General features: G+C 39.4%; 2 protein-coding genes across 2 annotated transcripts; both read right to left on the bottom strand.

Annotated features, from left to right (window-relative positions):
• Positions 1-536: 536 nt before the first annotated feature.
• Positions 537-14,796, bottom strand: smc1b (structural maintenance of chromosomes 1B). Its single transcript, XM_073471864.1, has 25 exons — positions 14,688-14,796; positions 14,125-14,313; positions 13,638-13,750; positions 13,128-13,331; positions 11,748-11,986; positions 11,178-11,436; positions 10,210-10,350; positions 9,593-9,675; positions 8,202-8,409; positions 7,024-7,209; positions 6,756-6,947; positions 6,194-6,340; positions 5,862-5,999; positions 5,590-5,706; positions 5,112-5,218; positions 4,590-4,731; positions 4,161-4,306; positions 3,562-3,715; positions 3,162-3,260; positions 2,924-3,080; positions 2,524-2,678; positions 1,941-2,092; positions 1,157-1,226; positions 743-853; positions 537-647 (listed from the first exon to the last, which is right to left on the bottom strand). The coding sequence occupies exons 1-25, from the start codon at positions 14,794-14,796 to the stop codon at positions 537-539; spliced, it is 3,729 nt and encodes a 1,242-aa protein (XP_073327965.1).
• Positions 14,797-16,020: 1,224 nt separating this feature from the next.
• Positions 16,021-23,134, bottom strand: cpa4 (carboxypeptidase A4). The gene is made up of 11 exons (XM_073472723.1): positions 22,944-23,134; positions 21,659-21,740; positions 20,939-21,073; positions 20,425-20,523; positions 20,092-20,193; positions 19,680-19,781; positions 19,128-19,238; positions 18,792-18,882; positions 17,601-17,800; positions 16,774-16,858; positions 16,021-16,328 (listed from the first exon to the last, which is right to left on the bottom strand). Exons 1-11 carry the CDS (start codon positions 23,105-23,107, stop codon positions 16,141-16,143), a joined length of 1,359 nt encoding a protein of 452 aa, XP_073328824.1. The 5' UTR covers positions 23,108-23,134; the 3' UTR covers positions 16,021-16,140.
• Between the last annotated feature and the right edge of the window lie 4,166 nt (positions 23,135-27,300).

Genomic DNA, 27,300 nt, shown 5'->3' on the forward strand with positions numbered 1-27,300 from the left:
ACACTTGCAAAGAATGTAATAAGGCTTGTTTGATCACCTTTAGACTCGGTCACAAACACTTCAATGGGAAAATCTTTAACTTAAACTTTAATGTTCAGGACAGAAGTCACGCTGAAAAGCATAACTTGAGTACAAAGCAATATAATTAACAAATATAAACACACCTTTAAGAACATGGAACATCCTCAGGAGATAAACAACTACCACAACATTTCAGAAACATCCAGAGATTTACATTTAGAAGTAGCACAGCTGTATTTAAGAACGTCTTTGTGGGTCTTTCTCATGAACAAATTTGCAAGAATTTTCACAGTAAGGTGACATAAATGCAGTCAAATGCTAAATCCCCAAGAATAACTAAAATCTTTTTAGTAAAACAGCCTAAAACCGAACATAGAAAACCTTAATTTGGTGTGTGAGGTAACTACTTTGCCTGCACACTTAGTCAACAGATGAACACACTGGAACAAAGACATGGCCAATGAACACAAATGTGAGAACGACACATGTAAGGGCTTCAGGCAGGTGCTTCCAAGCTACACGTGTCCTGTCTTATCCCTCTCCGCCTTTTTCTCTTTGTCCTCGTCAACCAGAGGGTAGGGCTGCAGGTCCAGGGTCAGAATGCGACTGAACATGCATTCATCAAACTGTAAAGGAGAGAATACAGCAGTGACTCGTCGTCATGACGTACAAAAATTAAGAGATATTCGTCAACTTGCAACACAATATAACAGTTTGTTACATCTGAGTAGACTCCAAGCAAAGCGTCAGACTTGGAGAAAAACTCCTCCTTCAGGGAGATGACAATGATCTGCATGTTCTCCCTGGACTCCTCCCTGAGGAAACTGGTCACCTGGATACAAATGAAACACACACACTAGGTACGCACAAATATAATCCATAAAAATAGGATGGATAGGACGTAATCTTATAGATGGTATATCGATCACAAACTATGTAACTGGAATTCCAAAGAATGTTATTTGGGGAAGAAATCTTGGTGATTTAGTTGCAAATCAGTTTTCAATGATATACAACAGACAAAGCAGCACATTGGAGAGCATGGAATCAAATCATATTGGCATTTTTGCTTAATAAATTCAAATGAATTGTCTCAGCAGTACTGTAGAGGTCAACTGTAAGCCATTAATCGTACCTTGCCGATGTTAGTGTTGTCCAGGGCTGCATCCACCTCATCCAAGATGAAGAAGGGAGCAGGGCGAAAGCTGAGAGAAATGACACAAACACCAGTGTGCCAAAACGCCCAGAAACTTCATGTCAGAGCCTCAACCATTAAAACTGATGCAAAGGATAATGGTAGCCAAAATGGGACAAGTGCTTCAGGAGGAATGAAGTAGGAATCAATAGAGGTAAAGAGGCTTTGATTTTATAGTTCGGTGTTAGGACAAAAGAAAATAAGAAAGAAGCAGCAACGATGGATGAGAGTCGAGTGTCTCTTCAGAAAAGAGTTCTTCGTGTAAATTGATGATTCAAAAGACAAGAAGGTCAACAGGCTCTCCAAACTACATAGCAGATACTTTATTAGTCTATTCATCAGTTTAAAAACTGATCGTACCTCCAGCTACCTGTTTTTCCCTCCAAAAAGAAATGATAGTTTCTGAAAGATATTTCATGGTGTGACAACAGCTGTGCTATAACTGCAAATCCTTTTTTATTTTTTCATAGCTGTGGGTGGTAATGATCCAGCTGTCCAGCTTTACTAATGTTTACCAAACACAGATTTTTGAGAAATCAGATGGTTGTTTTTCAATCTGTCATTAAAGATGCATTATTATCTTTAGCCTACTCACTATCTGGTGCTATTACATTCATTACTTGTCATTTTTATTATCTTAATGTCACTAACCTCTACTTCTACACTCCGATGTATTGTAATCTAATGTAGTATAGTCTGTTTCAGGGTTTGAGTCCAGTGTTACCTGTGGATGGCAAACACCAGAGCCAGGGCAGCGATGGCCTTTTCTCCACCTGACAGATTGTCCATGGACATGAAGCGTTTTCCCGGTGCCACGCAGTTGTAGTTGATGCCACCGAGGTACGGCTCATCTGGATTCTCTGCACTCAGAATGGCCTGGAGCACATATAATAGTCTATTTTGATTTCATTTATTGGAGCTTGTCATTTAAGACACTTTTTCTGGTCTGAAGCACCTTCTGCAATGCTCAGTGCCAAAGATAATTATGTATAGTTTACATTGTTAATGAGGGAACGACAGTGGGTCAGTTAAATTAAAATATACTGTATACCTACCGAAGTTAGCATGCTAACCAGCTAGCCCTGGCCCATACCGGTCCAATTTGTTTTGAGTATGAATTCGACAGGCAGCCAATTCTTGCATATTGCACCTTTAAGTCTGTACAGTTACAGTACAGTACAGTAATGCTTATGCTAAGATTATTTTTCTGTGGATGAGTGAAAAAAAATGACTCAAATGCAGATAAACACAATAAATAAAGAAACAATCGTGTTTGTGTGTCTGTGGTTGAGGTTTTGTCGCTTCACCTGGGCACTGCTGTTCCTGCATATTCTTTTATAGATCTGATCAATTACGACTGACACATGTTCAAAGCACTGGTTGAAGAGGTGGAAGCGTTGGGATTTGACTTGCTCAAACTCCTGACTGCATTTTCTGGCAGCTCTGGTGCTGGCGTCAAATGCTGCAGAAGGGACAGGAAGCAAAGTTGAATCAGCAGTTCACATAGTCACAGTTATCATAGAACAACTCAATTGTATTGAAACATTCAGCAGAAGTCCCACGTGGGAATGAAATGCTGAAGAATTTCTAAACACTGACAGTTCAGAAAACGTATACAAATATTGTTATTAAGACATTAAATATACAGCAGATCGATTTTACCTATGAAGAGTTTAATTTTGAAATTAAAAGCTGAGATAAAAATACCTTGTGTCACTCCCTGTAACTTGTCTTTCACCTTCCTCATCTTCTCCAGAGCTTTGAGGTTGGGGGCAGTGGTGCGATGCAGCACTCCCTCTATGGCAGACAGTGACTCCTTCAGCTTCTCCAAGTAGGCCTCCACCTCTTGCTCTGCCTGCAGACTCTGCACTCTCACAAATAAACATGTATATAAATAAACAGCACTAAGAGAAAATTAAGGCAATCATGAGGCTCAATGTCTCACCCTGAGCTCTGCCTCCAGGCTGGAGTAGTCGATGACTAGTCGTGCCTCTCTCTCGTAGATGTCCATGGTGGCTGAAGTGCTTTCAGATTCTGTGTCCAACTGCACAGACATGAATCAGTCATCAGTCATTAGTGACGGACACCAAAAGTGCTTCAAGTCCTTTAATTTCTTCAGTTTCTCAAAAATTCAGGAGGGGTTCTCAGTTGTCATTACTCTAATGTGAGGGTGTCTGCAGCTTCTTTTATTACATGCTTTTTTATTTCTAAATATGCTAATTTAAGCTAAAATTAATATCCAGTACTTTCCAAAATTGTGCAGGACTGGTGTTGAAATGGCAATTCAGAAGGGACAAAGAACAATCTATTATCAAAAGAGACTTCTACACTTCTTTATGTCCTACCTGCACCTCACTGATTTCATTCAGGCTCCCTGACAGAAGAACGATGGGCAGACTCTGGATCTTACAGTCCAGCAGTAAGTTGTGTCTGGCCAAACGTTTCTGCTCCAAGGCCGTCTCTGCACTCATCACCTCCCGCTGAAGCTTCACCAACTGTCTGAAAGAAAGACAGAGCGAAAAAAGTGCCTGTTTAAAGTTGGACTTTCCTCATATTGCAGTGACTTCAAGGTCCTCAAAATGTCAATACAGATCATCATTGAAAACAGTTTCTGTTTAACTAATGATTTTATTAATACTACAGATAAAAACAACCATAAAGCAGAAAACAACCTTAGTTTTAGTTTTTATCTGGTAAGAGACCTTTGAATCTATTTAGCAGTGAGATTTAATGTTTGTATTTATGGTGCTGACGTTACCATTTTGTTTATATCTAGATCACAGGTATATCTTTAAAAGTTTACAAAAAATCATAGGCAGTAGGACACACGCTCAGTTTTTACAGGAGAAACTTAATCAGAAACTAGTAGAGGTATTGGCAGTATTAACAGTACAAAAGCAGAGTAGCAGTGCCAATTGCAATGGAGTATTAGTAGTAAAGTTACTTGTTTATCTCTTGGACAGTCTGGGTTTTCTGGTCCAGCTCAGCTTTGGCAGTGACCACCTGGCTCTTCTTAGACAGCAGCTGGTTCTGCAGCTCCAGCAGTTTGTTCTGACCCTCCTCCACAGCCACCAGCAGCTTCTCCTCATCCTGAGGGTGAATATAAAGATCAGGCCAAAAATAGGCTGCAATCACTGAAAGGTTTTATTTTACATAAGCCGCAGTGTGTCCAGAAATGGCTCTAAATGCAGACTTATTCTGAAATCTCATTTGGAAGAAATTAGTATTCCAGGGGAAGGTGGGTCAAAAACATTTGCCCTGTTCCTTAGTAACTGAACCTGTGATTCTGGACACATGTCAGCCACATTACAGGAGGCAGTTTGATGGTAGTAGACTGTATCAGCATAAGAGAGTTCATTTTTGAGATGACTACCCTCCTGTGCTCAGCCACGGTCCTCTCCTCCTTGTCGATGGTTTCCTCCATTTTATGGAGCTTCTTCTTCTGCTGCTCCAGTTGGTTTTGTTCGTACTCCAGCTGTGCATACAGTTGAGTGCACCGACTCTCAAACTCCAGTCTGAAAGGACCAACGTGTCACTGAGAACTTGTAAACAAATACCATCATTGTAGTACAAACAAAAATCATATAATAATAACACACGACATAAACGTTACATGAACAAACAATACAAGTCTTTCAAGATTAGCAGTAAATGTAATATTTGCCAATTTTTTAAACACTAACAAAATAGAATTCATGTTTGGCCTAAAAATTGTTAACCTAATACTTTAGCAACCCTCTGATTGTATCCACAAAGCCACTTAAAATAATTTCTCATGTTTCTAGGTGGTCTAAAATCACTCATGTTTATTACTTAATTGTAATATATTCATTACAGATTTGGCTGTAAAATTTTAGCACATGTGACTGAAGATGTTGGTGTGTGATTGCTGTACCGCTTCTTGTCGAGCTCTGTTTGCTGTTTCAGATGCTCCTGCTCATACTCTCTGATGCTGTCCACACCAATCTCAGCACAGAAGTCAGAAAACACCAAGTCCTCCATCTAAATATACAGAGCATATACGTACATTGTTAAGAACATGTAACCAGCCAATAGACAGTGGCTGATTTTGCAATTAAGTCTGTCCACTAGTGGCTTTATCAGGTGACAGTCTAATATATTATTTAGCATGCATAGTTTGGTTTTTTTTAACTAGCTGGCCACTCTGTTGTATGCCAAGGGTTCTGGCCCAAAACCCCTGTACATGAAGTGATTAAAGACGTGCAATATTAAGGCAATTAACTGCAACAGTAATAAGAGGTCGGCAAAGGCTGAAAATATGAATTCACTGGAATGTCATCAGCATGAGGGTCAACATTGTAGTCAAAGCCACGTGCTGAAACTGGTTGAGGACGGAGCACAGACAGCAGTACCTGGTGGATCTGTTCTCTTATCTTCCTCATCTCTGCATCCTTTGCCTCCACACTCTCCTGTTGCATCTGGATCTGAGACTCGAGGTTTGCTGATTCACTCTCCATACGAGAAATGTCCTAAGAATAATTAGCAGGACATGGCCCATGGCATTGTGACAATGACACAGTATATCTCTGTATGTGTAATATTCATGGATTCAAATAACAGTGTCAAAGAACACAGCCTCAATTCTAATATTACATTTGAGAAAGTCAAAGTTCTGTGACCCTACCGCTTGGCATTTAAGGATGTTTTTCTTCCGAAGGTTTTCCAGCTCAGTTTTGGAGTATTTGAGGCGGGTCTTTGCACCCTGAGCCTGAGCAATGATCTGCTTCAGGTCTGACTCCTTCCGCTTCAGCCTCATCAAATCCTGTCACCGGACCACAACATAGAGTTCAAGTAAATTTAGAATAAATTATTCAATCTTAAATAATAATTTCAGAATGATTCAGTAATACATATACAGTATGTAGATGATAAGGGCAACCCAAGACTTTGGTTGAGACCATTAACTTCACATTCTATGATCTTCCAAAATATTTGACGTTTTCTGTGTTGACTCACTCGCAGCTCTGCTGTCAGCTGGTCCTTGCGTTCCTTCAGCTTCATCATGGTCTTCTGGTCCCAGCATTGAGCTTTGGTCCGCAGTCCACTGGAGCCTCCAGAGATCTCACCGGATTTTGCAAACATCGTCCCATCCAGAGATACTGTCTACAGAAAAGACATCCAATTACATGTCAGTTAGCAAGTTCAGGGCTGAAGGTGGCAGTACTAAATGGGCCTGTTAGGTCCACAAAATGTTTAGCATCGACTTTTTTAGGTAACATTCTTACTTGGATTTTTAAGCCCAAACATGCAAATTGATTTGAGTGAGCGCGGGCAGAAGTTTTAGTAAATGGTTGAAACGATGAACATTGACTACTGAGTTTTATTGAAGCATCTACTATATTTGGATTCAATACCTTAAGGGGACATTTTTAAAGAAACAGATGGAGCCACACTAACAGTACTAATCAACTTTGTCATAAACAGACACTTAACTGATATGCAGCTTGAGTGAACCAAAAAATATCTTATGCTTTTGTGGATTTAACTGACCCTAATTGCAAAATTGCAAAAAGTTTACCTTATGGCGATTCTGCCTATCAAAGGCCAAGCTCCTTGCTTCTGTGATGGTTTCACACACTAAGGCATTGCCACAGACAAACTGCACAACCTTCTTCAGCTGGTTGGCACCTGTGGAAGCGTTGATCTGTACAACATCGACCACCATCTTGGCACCAGGCACCTCCCTCAGTCGCTCACTCAGAGGACTCACCTAGGCACACAGTAGTCATGGTTATCCATGACACAACTTTATCTGCTGTTCTTGGCTTATATTAGTTGCAACTCACTTCCAAGTAGTCGATGGGCAGGAAGGTCTCACGTACAGCTCGCTCCTCCTTCATGAAAGCAATACAGTCGCGGGCCACTTTCTCTGAGGCCACTACAATGGCATTGATGTAGCGGCTGCACACCTTCGTGACAGCAAGTTGGTACTTTTTATGGATGGGGCTGCATAATTCAGACAGACGACCATACTGGGACAGGAAAAAATAAATATTTGAGAAGAAAAATAAAGAAAACTAATAATTCCCACAGATCAAGTGAAAAGCTTCCCAAAAGCTTTCAAGTGAGAAGTTTTTACCTTTCAAAAAAAACAAAATACATTTCTCTCTCAAGATGCAGCCAGACGAGCTCTAAATGATGAATGACCAAGTACTAAAGTGGATATAGCTACAATATATTTTAATGATGCTTGAAGTAAAAAATGGCTTTTGATTTGTAGAGATTATATGTGGAGGTTTATTATCATCTTCAAGAAAACTAAATTTCGCATGAAGGGTGTTTGCTCTCAAAAAGTTGAATGATATTACTCTCAGGACTGTGCACCATGGCGCTCTCCAGGGTGCTGATCCTGCTGCTGGAAGCAGGTACCTCCTCACTTATTTACCTTGTCTGATCACTGACTTCCCCTATCAGAGTTGGGTAGTTGCAGATTATATGTGATCGGGATTGCATTAATTAAGTAACTATAACCAGCCCAGATTACATTTGATAAAATGTGCAGATTACAGTTACATTGTCAAGGCTTACATAATTATATTGTTGATTACTTCGTTAAAATATGGCAATTTTAACATTGTCAACCTTTTTAAAATACATTTTGAGATGTAAAACATGGTTTAAAGTGCAATATTTTTAATGTTTGACTTTGAAGTAATCCAAAGGTAAACCAAATGTATTGAGATTAGATTACTTTTACAAAAACTTCCATTTGTACTAGTAAGTAAAACTATTAAAAGTAATAGTAATCTGATTCCTGGTAGCTGAGTCTTGAGTTTGCCCTTGAGTGCCTTTACCTGAGATTTATTTATTATTTTCAGTGCCATAGATTGACAGTCACCATGTGAGACTAGTTAGATAGCTTTGTTGGCTGACATGTTTTTTGTTTTGCAAAGAAAATAAATCCTGAACATTTCTTCTGCCTCTCACTGCATTCTAACAGTGATCCCTTCTCATTGTCTCTCACCACACTTTCAGGGTAGAGTCTGCGGAGCTTCTCTAGCAGCTCTTTGCGCTGCAGCTGGCATCTGCTTTCCTGGCTGTCTAGACAGGCGTTTCCCAGCTCCTCCAGCACCTGGCCCAGCTCCTGGTTCACCTCCTCGGTGCGCTGGCGGCCCCGCTCTAGCTCTGTACTCAGACTCTCCTCCTGCTGACGGTACTCTTCAAGGCTCGAGCTGGAATGTACAGTAACTCTATAAAGTATGCTAAGGTTCCTTATGTGATGTTACATCCTGATTTATAAATATATAATTTGTCACTGATAAATAACAGTTAAATCAACACCTCCCTGTAAGGGTGTCACGATTTCGATTTTAAATCGAAATCGATCAAAATGAATTCACAATCTCGAACTTCGAATTAAAAAATGGAATCATCATGCTGCCACGCTCCCATGTCACATCCGGTCGGCTTGCCAAGGGGAAAAAACACACATGTGTTGAAGTACTGCAAGTCAACCTCCTCTAACTTAGCTACTAGCTAAGCCAGTAGCTATTAGCTACAGCCAGTCAAACGATAGCATGGTGTTACACCATTCCTGTTCAGCTCCCGGACCGTGGTCGGGAAGCACAGGGGAGATGATTTCCTCCAGGGCCGGAGTTCATGTTTACCTTCGGGGTGAACCCCCTTTCACGTGTTAAGCTGGTCGGGAAATAATACCAGGGAGCTTTGCTGTATCTTGAGGAGCCGTCGCCTTTATTCACAGCCAAACTGCAGCCTATATTGTACACTTTACTACTGTCGCTACTACTGCTACTCCTTTCCTTCTCCTTCCTCTCCCATTCATTCACTGTCCGCGCGTACGCCAGTCCCTCACTCTCGCTCGCCCACTCACACCTCACGCACCTTGTATATGTCCAACTGTTCGGAAATAGTTTGTTAAGACACTTAATTGTTCAGAAAAGAGTATGGACATGGCTGTTTTATTTTTTTGTTTGTTTTGTTGTGAACTTCAATGTCATCTTCTGTGAAGAAGACTGCAGTTACAAAAGAGAAACTAGATGGCGGGTTATTTTGTTGTTTCCAATTGACTGAAGATATAAGTTATTATGTTGTTGTCATTATGTTGTTAATAAATGTTTTAAATTTGACAATGTAGTGTGGTACATTGCGAACAAAGGTCAGATATTATATTGCATAAAAGTCTAGTCTAAAAATGGCATAGCAACCTGTGCTTTAAAAAAAAAATGTAAAAATCAAAAGTCGAATCGAACCATGACCTTAGAATCGAAAATTGAATCGAATCGAGGATTTGGAGAATCGTGACACCCCTACCTCCCTGACAGCTGGGAACAGCTATTTCTTCTGGCTGGCATTACATTATACAGCCCTGTGGAGTACGGTGTGCCCATGGCATACCTGCAGGTCTTTGTGTACTGCTCCAGCTTCTCTGCCCTGCTTGTCAAATCTTCCAGCTGAGTCTGGTTGTTCCTGATGGCAGCCTACAAAAGATAATGTTCCAAGAGCAGCAACCTTGTGTAATAATATGTTATATTCTTATAATAACAATGTATCTAATGACAACTTTTATCTTGTTGTTTAGATCTCCGGCTGTTTTGGTTAACTTTTTTCACTCTCATAGCGCTTTTTTCGGCTTTGGCAAGAAACCTCTGTACACCACCGGATAAGCACAAAAAGGCAAACGGACACAGTGAGTGTCTAGCTGGTGAGCACAGTGAAGAGCCAGATCTTTGAGCCAGAGTTGGTTGTGATCAAAAACAAAGATTAAGGAGAGTAAATACTGGACTTAAATTCATCAGATGACCAGGGACATGACTCCAAATTAGTCCTAATGTTGCTCTGTAACTCCTGAAAGCTGTTTGCTTACAAGTTCATTATATCATCCTCAAAGGTGATGATATGCCAATGTTGTGGCCACAACTTGTTTCTACTGCCCCCAAGTGGCAAAAGAAATCAGTTATTGCATGATTAAGGAATTACCAACTACAAATTCAGTAGTGTGTCACTGACCGTACCTCCACTTCCTTTTTTTTGCGCTGGTCAAAAGCCATCTTCTCATAGTCTGCTTTCACCTCCCAGTGCAGCTTCTCTGCCTGCTGGCTGAAGACAGCCCCCTGCTTTCGAGCCAGCTCCTTCAGCTCTTTATATCGCTCTAGCTGTAGCAGAAACACAAGCAAAAATACACAGAGGGTGTTATGATGATGTCCCTTTTTGGTCGCTATGAGAGTGAATCTTAATGTATATTAACTTGCAAACTTGAATTAAATGCAATATATTAATTGGATATTTACGAGTTTATGTAGTTTGAGTTACCTCCAAACCTCCAAAATAAATTAGGACTGGATAATCTGAAATTATGGCCAAAATTAAGTGATGTATCATTGCAACTCTGCCAAAGAGCTTTCCAAACAGTTGCCTCGCCTTTCCATTAAATGTGCTTGTGGCAGATCTAACACAGCCATTTTACTCACAGTTTTAATGTTTTGCGTACAGATGAAAGACTGACTCCTGCTTTTTGACAAGAAAAATACCACAAACATAATTAATAATTATTAATCAATTATTTTCTCAGTTAATTGATAAGTCGTTTGGACTAAAACAAGTTAAAACATTTTTTTTTTTTAAATGTCAATTAGTTTTTCCCGAAACCCAAGATTATGTCCTCAAATGTCTTGTTTTATCCACAACTCAAAGATATTGACTTTACTGTCATAGAGGAGTAAAGAAACCAGAAGATATTCACATTTGAGTACCTGGAATCAGAAGTCATTGACTTTAATAGTTGACAACTAATCGATTAATCATTACATATTTAACTGTGGACAATGTTTATGTGTTGAGCATTGTACATACAGTCAGCTGAGTTTGTTATTATGTTTGGAATATGTGTTGCACTGAATAAAAACATATAGCCTAGCCTTTAGCCTCCCAGCAGCTGTAATTTAAATCATGTTAACTGACTTTTGGTTTAACACACTCTCACCTGATCCTCATCGAGCTCGACGTGTCTCTCCCTGGAGGCTCCCTTCTCCTGTACCTGCTTCTCATAGTTCCTCCATGTTCTCTCTAGCTCAGTGATTTCTTGCCGATTCTCCGCCAGCTCCTGCTCTTTAATCACCATCAGCCTCTGACTCTTCTTCAGGGCATCACGGAGCTCTTGAGCCTTCTTCATGTGATGGGAGGTGTTTACCTTGGCCTTGATGTACTGGGACCTGCACTGGGAATGGATTTGCTCCTGGGTGCTGAGTGACATAGTGAGAGGAGATTAATTCTAGTTAAAGTTTATGTTGTATGCCAATTCCATTACAGCTACATAGATCCTATCATCTGGCTTGAAATTTAAATATCCCTACAGGGAGAAACTAAATAGCTGGCGAGGGACAAATTAAATACTTATTTACTGCTCCATTAGCTATACTTGAGTGTTTTTTTTAATATACTGGTTAATACTTGTTCAATATATTTTTTCACAGTTATAATTTTCAAATTATGCTCATAGTTTATTCCCAGAGGTGAAAAGCAAATTCACTGCCCCTAAAAACTAAACACACACCGGATCTCCTTCTCTACATGCTGCTGCTCTCTGGTGAGGCGTCCATGTTCCTTTTTGTGGGTTTTAACCGTCTGCTCCGCCTTCACCAGTTTATTGTTCATGGCAGCTGCAGCCTGCTGTTTCTCCCTCAGGGTGTCGTTGAGGGCGTTGATGCCCTTCTCATTATGGTAGAGCTCAGCCAGGCTCAGCTGCAGGCGGTTTTGGTCAAGGTCGTCCACAAGCGCCTGGTACTTCTGGGCCTGGTAAAGTGGGAGGTGTGAGGACCAGTCAACGGTGGACAAGAAAGTTCAAGAGAAAGTAAGGCAATTAAACTACGGTCTAGTTGATGCATACGAGTCCATGATGCCATTACTGTTTGCATTCATACATCACTCATTCAGGAAATTCATAAACTTAATTTTGCATGTCTCTCCTATACCTACATAAACAGAGACAAAATGGGCTGCAAGCCAGAATAGGGGCAGTATAAAGTGTAACAGTCAAAGCTCTGGATAAACTATGATTTTGTGGCCTGAGCCATATGGGGCAGCTGTAGCTCAGGAGGTAGAGCGGGTCCTCTAGTAATCGGAAGGTCACTGGTTCGAATCCCGGCTCCCCTCAGCTACATGTCAAAATGTCCTTGAGCAAGATACTGAACCCCAAATTGCTCCTGATGAGCAGTTGGCCTGCATTCAATGTGTGAATGTGTGAATGGGTGAATGTGGCAAGTATTGTAAGCTGTCAGTAGACTGGAAAAGCACTACAGAAATGCAAGACCATTTACCATATGAGGCTATATGAACATTGCAACATTTAACAGTGTTAAATATACACTACATATGAACATTACAGCTATATTTAGTAGTTTACGTGTCAGTATGCATCTACCAAAATCTTTGTTGTATATGTGTGGTCCCCTTCAGAGGAGGTTTTTTTTTTGTAGGCATATGGTTATTAGAGTGAGCTAGGTTAATCTACATGTTGCCAACAGGTAAGGGTAAGTATAAAGTAAACAGACAGTATTAGGTTCAGTGGTAGGTTTGGATAGATAAAACAAATTAAATAAATACCGGTGGCAATTAAGATCTCAAGAAGACCATTTAATTACTTTTAATTAATTACTTTAATTAATTAATTAATTACTTTTAATTAAATTCAAGACCTGGAGTGTCAAGAAGAGCCGTCAACACTTTTGCCTTAAGCCTTCATTCACGTACCTCTTGTAAAACTGGAAAGAAGTAATTCCTTGAGAAGTTCTGATGTTTGTGAAGGAATGATTGTCAGCCAGGTACTTTATTTGTCTGTCTGGATGATTATGAATGTTTCTGGCAGGTTAAATAACTACCACTGTGTGGTGACTTTGGGGATTGGGATTACCTTCCTATATTTGTGTGACTTTACCTCTTCTTTTTCCTGGGACACCTGTTTCTTCTCAGCAGTAGCAGATTTCTTCTTGTTGAAGTGAAACTGAGTGTCCTCTTTGGCCGTCAGCAGGGCCTCCTTCTTCTTATCATACACTTCAGCATACTCTTTCGACTGACAGATGATCTCAAACATCTTTGTCCTCTCCTTTGGAGCCTTCAAAGCTATGGACTCCACTGCCCCCTGGTGAGGAGAACAATAAGTAACAGATCTGTTCGTAAGGCATTAATACTACCAGCCATTGTAATGGCTCTACGGTGCACTGCAGGACAATTTTTAAAGTCAGACCCTACATAACTATGTAACAGAAAAGTTATGCAAAGTAGAAATTGAATGTGTTTGGGATCGCACATGATTGATAGGACCCCACAGCAACTTCATGTGTTTTGCTGTCCTGCATCCTGTCCTGAAATCTCTCTACAATGTATTTGAATGTTTTAGTGTTTACAGCATGATTTCATGTCTGTCTACTTTTATGACAGTCTTTACCTGAAAAACCAGACAGTTTCTGGCTTTGGTCACAATGCCAATCTTCTCCAGCTGCTCCAAATATTTGGCCAAAGTGACATGTGAACCATTGACGTGATACACAGAGGAGTCACCTAAAAAACACGATGAAAGACAGCAGCTAATAGCTCAAAACTTTAAGAAAAAAACTGGTGGGCTTGTTTCTATTAATAAGTACTAGGGGCACCTGGGAAAATGTGTTTTTCTTTCTCTGCAAAGGTCAGACAACTTATTCGCCTACTACAACCCACCACCTGTGTCATGCAGTTATTATGAATATATTATCATGATTAAGGTTATTAATGTCACCAGTCAGCCATAACAACCACCACGGGGAGGCCTAATGTGGAGTTACAACAGGGTAACGTTACAGGGAGATTTCTCCAGACAACTTTACCTCCCTTAGCTTGCCCTTAAACATGTCATGACTATAAACCTATAAAAAATATGTGAACCCCATTAGACTGACCTGAGACGCTCCGGCAGAAGACGGTCTCCTGTTCGTCATCGTCGCAATAGCGCATGCTGACTCTAGCGGTGTCGGACACCGGCCGGCCGATGTGGGCTCCGTGAACCAGGTCCCTGAGGTGCCCCACCCGGAGCGAGGCAGTCCGCTCCCCCATGGCAAAGCTCAGGGCGTCCATTACATTGGACTTGCCTGGTGTGATTTAGTGTGGCACAGCAACGAATTGTAGTCTTCGCATTTAGCGTTAAAGTAAGCTGTTGTTAAAGCTAACCTAGCTAAATTCAAGGCCATCTATATTAAAGTTAGCAGACATTAATTATGAACACATTCCCTGATACATGATTTTTTTTAAACAAAACAATGATGCTCTATTGCTATAATATGATTTATATATAGTTCGTCTTCTTAGAAAGAGGGATATGCAAAACAAAATCGACCTAGCAAAACTTTAAATGCTAGCTAGCCTAATATTGATTCAACTAAATGACAACTTAAGCTAGCATTGGCAGCTAACGTTAGCTAGCTCGCTAGAGAGCTTGGAAAGTATCCAGAAAAAGTTAACTTACCAGAGCCATTTGTGCCAATTATGCAATTAAATCGCATGAAAGGACCGATAACCTGCTTCCCTCGCCATGACTTGAAGTTTTCTACCTCAATTTGTTTCAGATACCCCATTTTAATCGGTCTCGCTGCGGTGAGTCAAGATGCTAATTTGTTCTATGCAAACGAACTAAACTAATCAAAGTAGGCAGGGCGACTACAGGCGGGAAACACGGATGTAACGCGTTACATGACATAACTGTTAATATTACATATTACTGAAATATTATTAGTAACGCATTTTATTACTCTGTTACGGCTAAAAGAAATATATTACTGTAACGCATGTACTCTTGTAATAAGTTACACCAAACACTGGTCCTGACTATTTGACAAACTACGGTTTTGAGTTATGTGTTTCTATGTGTAATTACTTAAAAACACAAGTAAGTCTATAAAAGGAAACAAGTAAATGTTTATATCCAAAAATAAAGTCAAGTCCTGAATCTTAATGTGGAAGGCCAGCCTATTTCAAGGCCAGGTCCATTTAAGTATCAAGTCAGAAAAAACTGTAGAAACCCCAAATTAGGTCTTTCTAGTCCAGATGTGGTTCTGCCAAGGTCAGGTCTGGACAAGTAACAATAGGCCTACTCATATAATAACTTAAATTGTATTGTATTGATTGAATAAAAAATGGGGGAGGCAACCGCCATTCCGCCATTAGGCCCTAATTGTCGGAATGGCAACACTTAAACCTTTAATTAAAGGTCCCATCATTCCGACATTTTTTGCCTCCTAAGGTCGGAATCGTGGTATTTATTTCTTTTTTAAATGTGTTGCCATTCCGACAAATCTTTTAAAAGGGTTAGGGTTACGGGTTGCGGGTTGCGGGTTAGGCTTAGCCTTGTCGGAATGCCGGGACGAAACTTTGTCGGAATGGCGGGACGTTCGCATGTCGGAATAGTGGTATGTCAGAATGGTGCCATGTCTGAATAGTACAATGTCAGAATGGCGGTATGTCGTAATGGCAGCATGTAACCAAAAAATGGGACTATGACTTAAAAATAATTAATAATTAGGAATCCTACATAGCTAAATAGCACTTTTACCTAAAAAAAATCTCTACAGGTGGATGCATTGTTTGGCAATAGACATTGTGGACCAGCCAAGATTTCCATTTTTTCAATCAGGGAGATTATCACATATTATTGATAATACCCACATATTCTCAATATTGAGTTAAAACACCTCAAAATATGAGCTGGTGTCAGTGTGTCATCATACACACTGGACCTTTGAAGTCATAGGTGTTGACAAGTTGACCGTTTGTGTAAGCCAATAAAACAGAGAAAACAAAAGTGAGTGCTGAAACACAGACAAACAGGGTTTTTATTGGTTTATTGGACTTTGGTCAAGTCACATGTCATCAGCATAGAGTGAATGCTTTTAAAACATTCCCTCCTTCCGCTGTTATGGTGATCAATAGGGATGGTCACGGACGTACTCCATGATGTGTTTCAGACCCAGCCAGGTCTCGGAGGCTGTGGGGATGATCTGATTGGATGGCAGAATGAAACCATAGCGACCGGTGTCCCTCAGCTCGAAGGCATAGGAGTACTTGATGCCCATGTCGTAAGACCAGTCAATGCTGCCGCCACTGGCTTGATCTGAGAGAAGGAGGATGAGGTGAGGAGTCAATAGTAGCACTAGTAGTGTTAGCAGAAGCTCTACCAACAAGAATGATGACAGAATCTCAAGCCATTTATGTTTATTTTCGGCATGTTTAAATGTTTTGTTTAGATATATGACAGTATTACTTTGGACATTTGGTGGCAGTCATTAGATACACAGGGTGATATATGTGAGGGCGTAGGTGACGGGCTATTATCACGAGTAGCAGCTATATAAGTAGTACTTAATGGTATTTTAGAGGACTTGCATTTTCAGTTTACTTATTTATATATTGTGCACACTACTTTTTGAGTCTTCATATTTAAATCACTTCATTATTATTAATCATAATTACAAATATACATCACAGCATTTTTATTTGTCAGTTTGAATTTGAATTTAAGGTGCAGTGAAGTCGTCTTGGGGAAAAAAGCTACTCACAGATGATGTTACAGATGCTTCCAACCTTGTATCTGGTACCGTAAAGGGAAGTGAGTTTCTGCACTGCAGCTCTGCCAACAGAGTCCTAGAGGGAGCCATGAAAAAGGGAAGCAGACCTGAAGTTAGATACAGTGCACAGGTAATAGTGGTACAGAAAGGGACATGGAGAAGAAAAAGGCTAAATGCCCACATTAAACTGAAAATATCTCGAGAGGAGTGGTGAATAATAAAGCAACTTTCAAGGTCCTGCACATCCTATTATGGAGTTTACAAGTCAGCCAGTTTTGTTTATATAGCCCAAAACCATGAATTTATCTCAGAGGAGTTTATTAAATCTGAGTAACTACATGACTGTTAGTCCATACAGCAGTTTGTCAGTGGTTAAAATGCACATTTTTATAAACTTGAAGCAGTACTGGCTCAGTTAAGGTGGATCATTTGTCATATATAACAGTGATGAGTTTTTAATTGGTCGTTTCATCAATGCTGGAGCAAATTATTTGAATTTTCAGCTGTAAAAGAAAGAAATTACAATCCCGCGTTGTCCAGCTAAGGTTGTTCAAGCAGTCTGCAGTCAAAAGGCAGGAAGGATAATGGTTTGTTGAATCATTAGAGTTGTCAAAGGATGTGTTTCAAGTCAGGTCACAATACAGTCGTTCATCTACCTGATGATACAGACATTTATAAAGAGAGAATTCAGCTTCCTCTCTGATTTGTCTCTCTTGTGTGAGAACTACTTCACAATCTCAGTTTCATGAGAATGAAATAGAAAAAGCTGTCAGATTTAATCTTATTATGTGTCTTTTAAAAGTTTTTTCCTTCCTTACCAGCTCAGGCTGATCGGGCACTTTCCCGCAGGAATAGCCGTAGGGGTACATGAGCAGCTGGGAGTAGGCGTGTACGGAGATGAAGGACTTGAAGTTGCCGTGGCCCTTGATCAGGTTCACCACATTCTTCACCTCGATCTCAGAGTGAGCTGAGGGGCCGTGGAAGGAGTCGGAGCAGGGGTTCCTACTGGCACCGGGACCTGGAGGGAGAAAGTAAAATGAGAACACGTGTGTGAGACAATGGAAATCATAAAAACAATACATACTTACATACAGTACAGTGGAAGAGCGCTCACATACATTATCTCATGTACCACATATACATAGCTGCCAGTTTATCAGCTAAAGTACAATGTATTTCAATGACAAAATTACTCTATTATAATTAGAATTAGAAAGGTGTTTCTAATATGTCCACCAATGCTTTTCTGACCATGGGGTGGACAAAATATTGGAAACAGTTCACAGTTCAACAGCACCACAGCCCTTAAAATTACCATAAAATTGAATAAAACACTGAACATTATAACCCTCATTATGGACAGTTCATCTTTTGTATTAGACTGCATAGGCCAGATGCAGTGATTGAGTGTAACTAAGTACATTTACTCAAGTACCGTACTTAAGTACATTTTTTAGGTATTTGTACTTGACTTGAGTATTTCCACATACTTCTAAGTCACTACATTCTGGAGCAACTATCGTACTTTTTGCTCACTACATTAATCTGATTGAATTTTAGTGACTAGTTTTCTGATTGCATCGGCGTCAGAGCCAAATGAGTGCATTTTTGAATTAACATATTTTATTGACAATGAGATAAAATAAAATACTGATTCTGATAATCAAAAAAATGCTGAACATTTGATCAGATAATTTGCCAGGCCGATAATGGGTCAACTCATAGTATACAATACTTTCATACACGTAAATAAATGTATAATTTACTTTTACTTGAACTTTTGATACTTAAGTTCATTTATTATCAGATACTTTACTCAAGTACTATTTGTATGGGTGACTTTCACTTTTACCCAAGTAATATTTTAACACAATATCTTTACTTTTACTCAAGTATGACTTTTGGGTACTTTATACAACACTGGCTTTACGTACCTTGTTTGTAATTTCTATATCTGTATCTACAAAATACAAAAACAAAGATATGAGGAGCATCTTTTCTATACTGACCACCAAAGCCTGCGTCCCAGTTCCTGTTGGGATCGACTCCACGGCACACAGAGCCTGAGTTAATGGAGCGGGTCTTACGCCACATACGGTCCTGTACATCACACAGTAAACACAGTCAGTCAAGCACTACAATTCAGGCAAAAAGCATGTAACTGCAATTATTGGCATTTGTATTTAAGGATGTAAACCTTACAAAACAGTTTAGATACCTGGTTTTCAGCTATTTGCACTGGCTCATATCAACCATGTTTCCAGTTAAATATTCACATCACATAGTAAAACTAAAGTAACAACAAGAGCAGTCCAACATGTTTCCATTGATTGTTAGTCACATACATTAGAGTGGGTGTAAGCATATCCGTCAGGGTTGGCCAGGAGCAGCATGTAAATGTCCATGGTGTTCAGGAGGGAGGTCAGGGAGGCATCGGTACCGTAATCAGTGGCAATCTAAACAAGAACACAAGGAAGTGATTCTCTAGAAATAACACTCTCAAGAAAAGAAAGCATGTCCTTTGTGTCTTACGCATCTGACAATCAGAGTTAACAATGAATGCAACAATAGAGGACAGGAAAACTATTATTAGATTATTTAGATTATTTATAAAATAGGAAGGAATTTGAGGGTCAATGCACTTTGATTTAACACATTTTGTTGAGTCTAGAAACAAGAATAGTAGATGGATTATTAAACAGCATTTGCCTTTCAGTGAGCAAAAGTATGGATTGATTTTCGATTTCTATTTATCTGCCAATAATTTTTAAATTAATTGTTTTCCTCTAAAATATCAGAAGATAGTGGTGGTGTCTTGAGTGAAATATAACAAAGGATAGCAGGAGCACATTTCAGTTCAATCAATCATATTATTCAATGTCATTAACATGTTGTACCTTGTTGGCTGTCCACACTCCGGTAGCCTGAGACACCCATTCTCTGGAGTGGATACCGGTGTCGATCCAGATAGCAGGGCGCTTGTTTCCTCCGGTGCTGAACTAAACACAAAATCAACAGTAGGAAAACTCATGCTGTCATAAAAATGGCTGAAAAGATAGCATGTGATGTTGGCAAACAGTCAAGACATCTCTCATTTAATGGGGACATTTAAAGTGGCTATAACTCATGGGTTTAACGCATTTCTTACTGTGCAAAAACACACATATACGCGCACACACACACACACACACACACACACACACACACACACACACACACACACACACACACACACACACACACACACACACACACACACGGCACAGGCAGGTGGAAACAAGCTGTTGTCCTGTATGAGCTCTGTCCTACCTTGAGCACATACATGGGCCTGTTCTCATATGATTTCCCAATTTCCTGCTTGCTGACCAGGTTGGGGTACTGAGCCACCAGAGTGTCCATCCAGCTGTAGATCTGTATGGGAGACAAGCCAAGCGCTAAATTACCGACAAATTTGGCACGTCTGATACTAAACAAATACACTTGATGTATAATTCAGAATCTGCAACAACTCTAAACTAGGTTGACTAATAAATAGTTAATTGGTTAAATTAAAGAAATGCCTGTATTTAGATTAAAATTTACTGCAAATAACCCAAAAATGATTCTAACTACAATATTTATGCGTTTGTATAAATAGCGTACTGTCTCCAGACGATGATAGGCTCCAAAGTTGAAGCTGCGGGTGTTGCGCTCCTTCATCTGGTTCATCTCCATCTCAGCTTTCTCTGCATTGAGAAGCTCCTGAATGTGAAATGACAGTGAAGAAAAAAATCAGAAATCTTATTGTTTTAGTGGAAATTTTTATAAATGTATATATTTATATACTAACCCAACAAAATCCAATCCATACTAAAGCTACTAAATGGCTAAAATGTGACAGTATAAGTTTATAAAAAAAGGTTTTTTGTTAGGTTACAAATTACTTGTATTTGAATCAAAATACATTTTTTCATACCAGTATTGTGTTTTATTTTTGACATATTTGATAACCAAGTATTTGAAATTTGCAACAAGATATTTTTTTATGTATTTGTACCCACCTCCGATTGTCGGTTAATACATTTTTAATCAGTTACATTCTTAACGCTGATTAATCAATTAATGATTAATCATTAACATCCCTAAAAGGAAGTATTTGAGTCTTTTAACAACAGACCTGAAGGTTGTTGATGATAACAGAGTAGGCGATGTTGTGGACATGGAGGTACTCCTTCACAGAGCTCAAACTGGAGCGGGGCACTCGGATGTCAACAGGGAGCTCAGTGGAGACTGGGTCAACCCAGAAGTCCAGCTGGGATCAGACAGACGATAGAGAAATCACAGGTTATACTGGAGAACCTGCGTTGAAAATGGGGAAGTGTACTGCGCAGAATGATCAGTTCTTTAATAATTTGTCAGTGGCTTGTCCTCATATAGATCCAGTAAGCATGAACACATCACAACAGTTGACAAACCTGCAAGTATTCCAGCATGCTTGTACTGAGTCAAAGCTTTTTGCAATAATTAAAATCCAATAAATTCCCAATATGTGTCAAACTAAAACATCCAAAACTCATCAAAACACAAAATCTAAGATGTTTATTTATTGCACTTGTTTGATTCTAAATCTGCACTAATTTATGTGCATAGGAGCAGCGAAAGATTTAATAAACAGAATAAAAAAAGAGGGATGGTTAATGTCTGGATTATTTTCTGTATGAAAGAGTGCAGCATAGAGATTCTGACTTTCTCATAAGCAGAGGTGACTGTTAACCTTCAGCCCACGTAAACTCTCAAGTGGATTATTTCTTGGAAGTTCATGAGAAAATGTTTGGCACAAGCAGCTGAGAAAACCTGAACATACGTGTTTGTTCTGAGTGTGTGTGTGTGTGTGTACCTCCCACTCTTCTTGACTCTCCAGGGCCTGCAGCAGTTGGATCTGTTCCTCATTCTGCGCATTGACCCTGATGACCTGATCTCTGGAAGAAATTAATATTCCTGAACATCATTATTTAAATTTGGGATTTTAGATGATGCTCATATTCATGACGATTTGAAGTACAGTGAGTTCAGCAATTGAGGAAGATTTGAATTGACTCCTTACTAATATAACTGGCAATTAATCGTACAGAACAGCTCAGACCAATGACGGCGTGGGTGGCGTGATAGTATCTGCAGAGACTCTGCAGCCCTCTGCCTTGATTTTCTTATTTTCTCACTTTGCTGTGCTCTTTACCAACCCAAAATGTCGGTATTTGACATCCTGGGAACAAGACTCGAGAATCACCAACTTTTGGGTGCGTTTACGAACAGCTTGGACAAATCCCACTGGTTCTACCTTTAAGTTTAATAGTCTGTGAGTTATATTAATATGACGTGAAGTTAGCTTTTTACTTTTATACTTGAGTACATTTCAGAGCCTGTACTTTCTTACTTTTACTTGAGTAAAAAAGCTGAATCAGTACTTCTACTTTTACCAGAATCTTTTACATATACAAGTATCTGTACTCGAGTAAAGAATGTGTGTACTTTTGCCAACTCTGACCCTAACCAAGTGGTTTTTGTGCCTAAACCTTACCAGACTTGAACCATAGTGCTGTCACGACATAAAATTGAAAAGTAAAGCAATCTAAAGTTTCACCATACCAACATAATATAAAATGTACAGATTTAACATATCCAGGTTTGCAGAAATGTACACTACCAACACTGAGTTAATGGACACTGAAAGTGCTTGCTTGAAATTTTAATCACCAAATGAACTTTATACTGGTATAATAGTTATTTATTTTGTGAGAAAAAGAACTTTATATTTCCAGAAACACCCGTTATGTTTAACTGTCTTCACCTTCAACACGTTTTCTCATTAAACTCTATGAAGTAGCAAACATCATAGCAATTTTTGTTTTATTTCTCTGTTTTCTGATGATTGGAGGTGGTTTTTAGGTACTAAAAATGTTAATTGGAGTTCCTTTATCATATCAACATAAATAGTCTTGAGGTGGGTAAGAAAAGAAGACAGAACAGGTTAATAATTAGATTTGAAACAGTCTGCAGAGTAAAATATTAGAACTCTCGGTTGGCTTTTAAATGTCCAAAAAGTTTTTGATGACTTGATTGACAATGCGAATAAAAACACAGTAAATATGTCTTTTTTTTTCAGTGTCGCCAGATTAACTTACCCGATGAACACCCTCTCAGCCTGGGCCGCAGCCACAAGCACCAAAAGCAGCCAGAGACCTCTCATCTCGTCTGTGAGTCTGGACCGTTTCAGAGCCACAAATGTGTCGGGCATCAGTTTTTCTACTTTCTTGCTATCATCAGGTGGCAGGTGGACTGTTCCCATACAGGAGAGTTACCTCACTCTACTGATAAGCACACAGCTCTCCGGTCTAGAGAGAAAGTTATTTTCAGTGACAAAGTTTGCTGACTAAGTTTTATTTTATCTGTCCAGTACTCAGCTGCAGATAGTGGTACTTTCCCCCATTTTGTTCCCTAGCTTAGTGAACTAGTTACTCTGCTACATTAAACTTCTATCACATCTCGATCTATCACACTGCCGTCACAGTTCATGCTGGGCTGTGGTGGTGAAAGCGATAAGCGATAATTTGGCTTCACTTTTGAGGAACAGCTCATGGATTTGTGCCTCAAAAGAACACATTCTGCACACTTAAATGCTGGTTTAAAGGTGCTATTTGTAAGAAAAGACTTTTGAGTCTCATTCCCAACTCGTCAAAAACTGACGCTTTGGGATTGTATGATGGGTCGGCCACCAAACCCAGAGCGTCATTATTTCTATGGATTACACTTCACTACCCTAGAGACAGTTTGGGTCTGATGATTTGCAAAAACATCCTCTGTTAGATTTGGACTCATCACAAGGCTCTATGACCAAGTGATGCCTCCTCATGAATGCCTCCTAATTTTTATAGTTTTTACTCTCGTGAGATTAAAGTCTCAAAAACAAAGATTTGACAAGAGATGGAACATATTATGAATTTCGTAAGAAAACAGAAATCTTTCTTTTTTTCTTCTTCTTCTTTCTAAACTTGTAAATTTGTTTGCGATCCCTCAAATTTATGCTCCACCAGGAATCCAAATGAAAGGAATATTTACAGGTTGTCAATATGTAGACTTCTGTCTTCCCTGTAAACTCTGTGGTTCTCCAGTAAGTAACTAATTACTAATAACTTTGATTTATGTACTTGAATAGCAGGCAATCCTAGATACTAGTAGGTCAAAATAATAACATTAATTCAGCAAGATTTAAATCTGTAAATCTGATTAGCAGTAGGGTTGCACCTAATTTTCGTTATTGATTAATTTTCACTATTAAAAGCTAAATTGTTTTGTCAATAAAATGCTCATCAAAATTTCCCACAGCCCAAAGTGAAGTCTTTTGTTCAACCCGAACCAAAGACTCTTTACTTCCTATCATAAATGATGAAGAAAGACAGCAAATCCTTACATTTGAGACGATTCATTGCTTATCTAAGTAAGCATTTAGTTTTATTTTGATCAATTAATTGATGAATAGTTGCAGCTCTAATTAGCAAACCTGCATGGTTCAAATCTGATGGGTGGTTTATGCTAGGCCAGTTAGTTTCAATGAATTAAAATCTTACTGTTACAAGATAAAATGACATTTTAAATGACTGCTTTGTACTGCCAACAGTTTGGGGAAAACCCTCGTCTGTTTTGACAGGACAAGGCCTCCGTACACAAAGCCAGGTACTGGTTTTCTCAGTTTAGTGTGTAAGAACAAGGCCATCCAACACACTTTGGATGAGCTGGAGCACCGTCTGTATGCCAGTCCTCATCACCCAACATCTGTGTTGGATCTCACTGAAACTCCAGGTTCAGCCGGAATGTGGAGACAAGCCCATAACCAGAAGAGTGGAGAGGCCGTCGCTCCGACTTTCACACACACCTTTTTATTCAGTAAATCATCCTAAAAGATTGACAAACCCTTGCATGTGGGCACAGCAGCCAGTAGATGGCAGTGCAGTCCCAAACATCTGTAATAAGGTACTATACACTAATAGTACTCCCTTTTTATGGCCACAGTGAGTGTCATCGGATTAAGCAGGCTGGAATTACCCTGAATCTTAAATTATTGATCACACAGAGAGCTTGATCAGTGTCATTATTAGACGAGTGAGTAGGGAGCTCCTTACAAAACGGTACATTACACATGACTAGAGCTTAAATGATTGGCTTTGTTTTATATCATTTTAAGCTGAATATCTTTAGGTTTTGGACTTCTAATCAGACAAAACAAGACGTTTGAAAACAGCATCTTGGGAAATTGCCACATTTTATCCACTGTTCTGACATTTCACAGACAAAATGAGAAAATAATAGGTTTGTTGCATCATTTTGTATGATATTATTAAATATACAACAGCTCAAAAGTACATGTTCCTTGTGAAAGACCTGACAAATTCAGTACCAGTCAGTCACTACATTTTAAAACACTACAATACATTAGAAGCCAATCATCCATATATATGTAGTGTATGTGTAATAAATCACGTAGTAACCAAATTGCAATCAAGCGATCCTTCCACCAACTACAAGTACTTGATAATGTAATAAAAGGGAGAAGGATAAGGACCCAATCTCCAGTCCTTCCTCAGCATTCCCCAGTGGTGCAAACACAATCAAATCTTATTACTGTTAGCAGAGGATTTGGGCTTTGTGTTAAGTTATTCATCCTGATATCCGCTGGTTGATATCAGAGTGTGCACCACGCAGCCTCCCTGCCTCCCATCAGCTGCTGTGACACACCGCCAAACCTCCTCCCTCCTCTCAGAATTAATAAAAAGAGGTTTTAACGTGTCACTTCCCTTCCTTTTCACTCCCAAACAATCCCATGAGACAAAGTGGGACGGAGGGTTTAATAGGCGTGGGAGGCTACAGGGGACGTGGGAGTCGAACTGGGGCTTTCCATCTTTCTCAATGTGGAAATTATTTATCCCTATTCTTGCAGTGTGCGTCTTAAAGTTTAATGTCCCCAATGAAAAGTGGCTTTACATGCAAATGTGGGTGTAGTGTGTGTTTTTCTCCCTCTTTTCTCCCCTGTCAGTTGCCTCTAAAAGCTATATGAACAAGGCACCCCAACCAGCCTCTTCCACATGACTTCCTCTGCTACACTATAAATAGATCCATTTACATTGCATTTCATGGCTGAGCTCTCTCTCAATATTTCAGAGGCCCAACAGTAAATTGACCATTAATCATTTATTGCTCACTTGTTCATCTCATTTTGCACATTGCATGTATGCTCAGATACAACAGAGGATTTACCAAAACACGATCAGTCTTCTTGATCTGTTCTTTTTGATATTTTCTGTCAGGACCAATGAGAAAGGTTTTAGTTCAGTGTGTGTCATGTTGATCACCTGAACACTTTTTAAACGCGCGATTCCTCCTTGTGTCCAGTCTGGCGGTCAGATGACAGAGGCCAGGAGAAGTTGGTCACCTGTGACTCCCTTTTGTGAGGAAAAGTCCTTCCTTTGATTCGATTACACTGTTAGATATCAGCTTATGATGTCCAATAGAGAGGCAAAGTCACGCCCCTTCTGGTGGGCCACCATGGGACCCTAATTCAGAAGATATATGTATGGTAGTGAATGGTGAGAGACAAATATATTTTTAATCCCATTTGAATTGTGCCAGGAATTACACATATGATGTTTGTCAAGTTAAAAGATCATTTTTCAACCCAAGACCCGAAACAAAGTTTTTCCGAGATAATTTTCTAGAGATCGAGACATCGAGCTTTGTTATCCGAGATAACGAGTAATGTCTGTTGGTTGTTCTGATGGTTGTTCCCTCTATTTCCTTATAGCTTAATGTTTATCAGATCAGCAGTGGTAAGCCAGCATGCATACATGTTGTCTTGACAAGTGTAGAAACTGATTTAAGTTGAAAATGTCAGATCAAGTACCCATTATTAATGGCAAAAATTCATAAAAAGACATGGTTTGCTTTGAAGCTCCCAAACCCAGCCCACAGAGCAGTGAGTATGTAAAGGTCCACTCTTATGAATCTTATGAAGTCATATTCTCATGAATAGTTATCTCGTTATCTCAGGAAAACAACGGTTATAATATCTTGATACTGACATAAATAACTTGTGATCTAAAAAAAACAAATAAAATGTAACTAGTTATCACGGGAAAACAGGAAATAATGTTTGACCTGAGGTCGTTTAGGGCACACCGGAAGTGGCCGGACTTCACTTCTCTATGAATTACTTTTGTGACTGAGTGTTGTAATCTTAATGATGTACCAACTTTTCCATCATCCTGCTCCATTTATAACATTCAACAGCGGGTCTGAACAAGACATAATGAGAGCAGGAGGAAAGTGACAAAGTGTCAGAGTCAGACCTCTGATTTAAAATGCAGCTGAACTTTCTGATCTAGTTAGCTTTCTGCCTCTAGTATTGAATACTAAATATTGTTTGACGCTGTCGAGGACAGAAAGATTCTCTATCATCCTGTGGGATTGACACAGAATATTGATATTATA

This window comes from Pagrus major, chromosome 8 (genome assembly GCF_040436345.1).
Source record: "Pagrus major chromosome 8, Pma_NU_1.0".
Classification (NCBI taxonomy): Eukaryota; Metazoa; Chordata; class Actinopteri; order Spariformes; family Sparidae; genus Pagrus; species Pagrus major.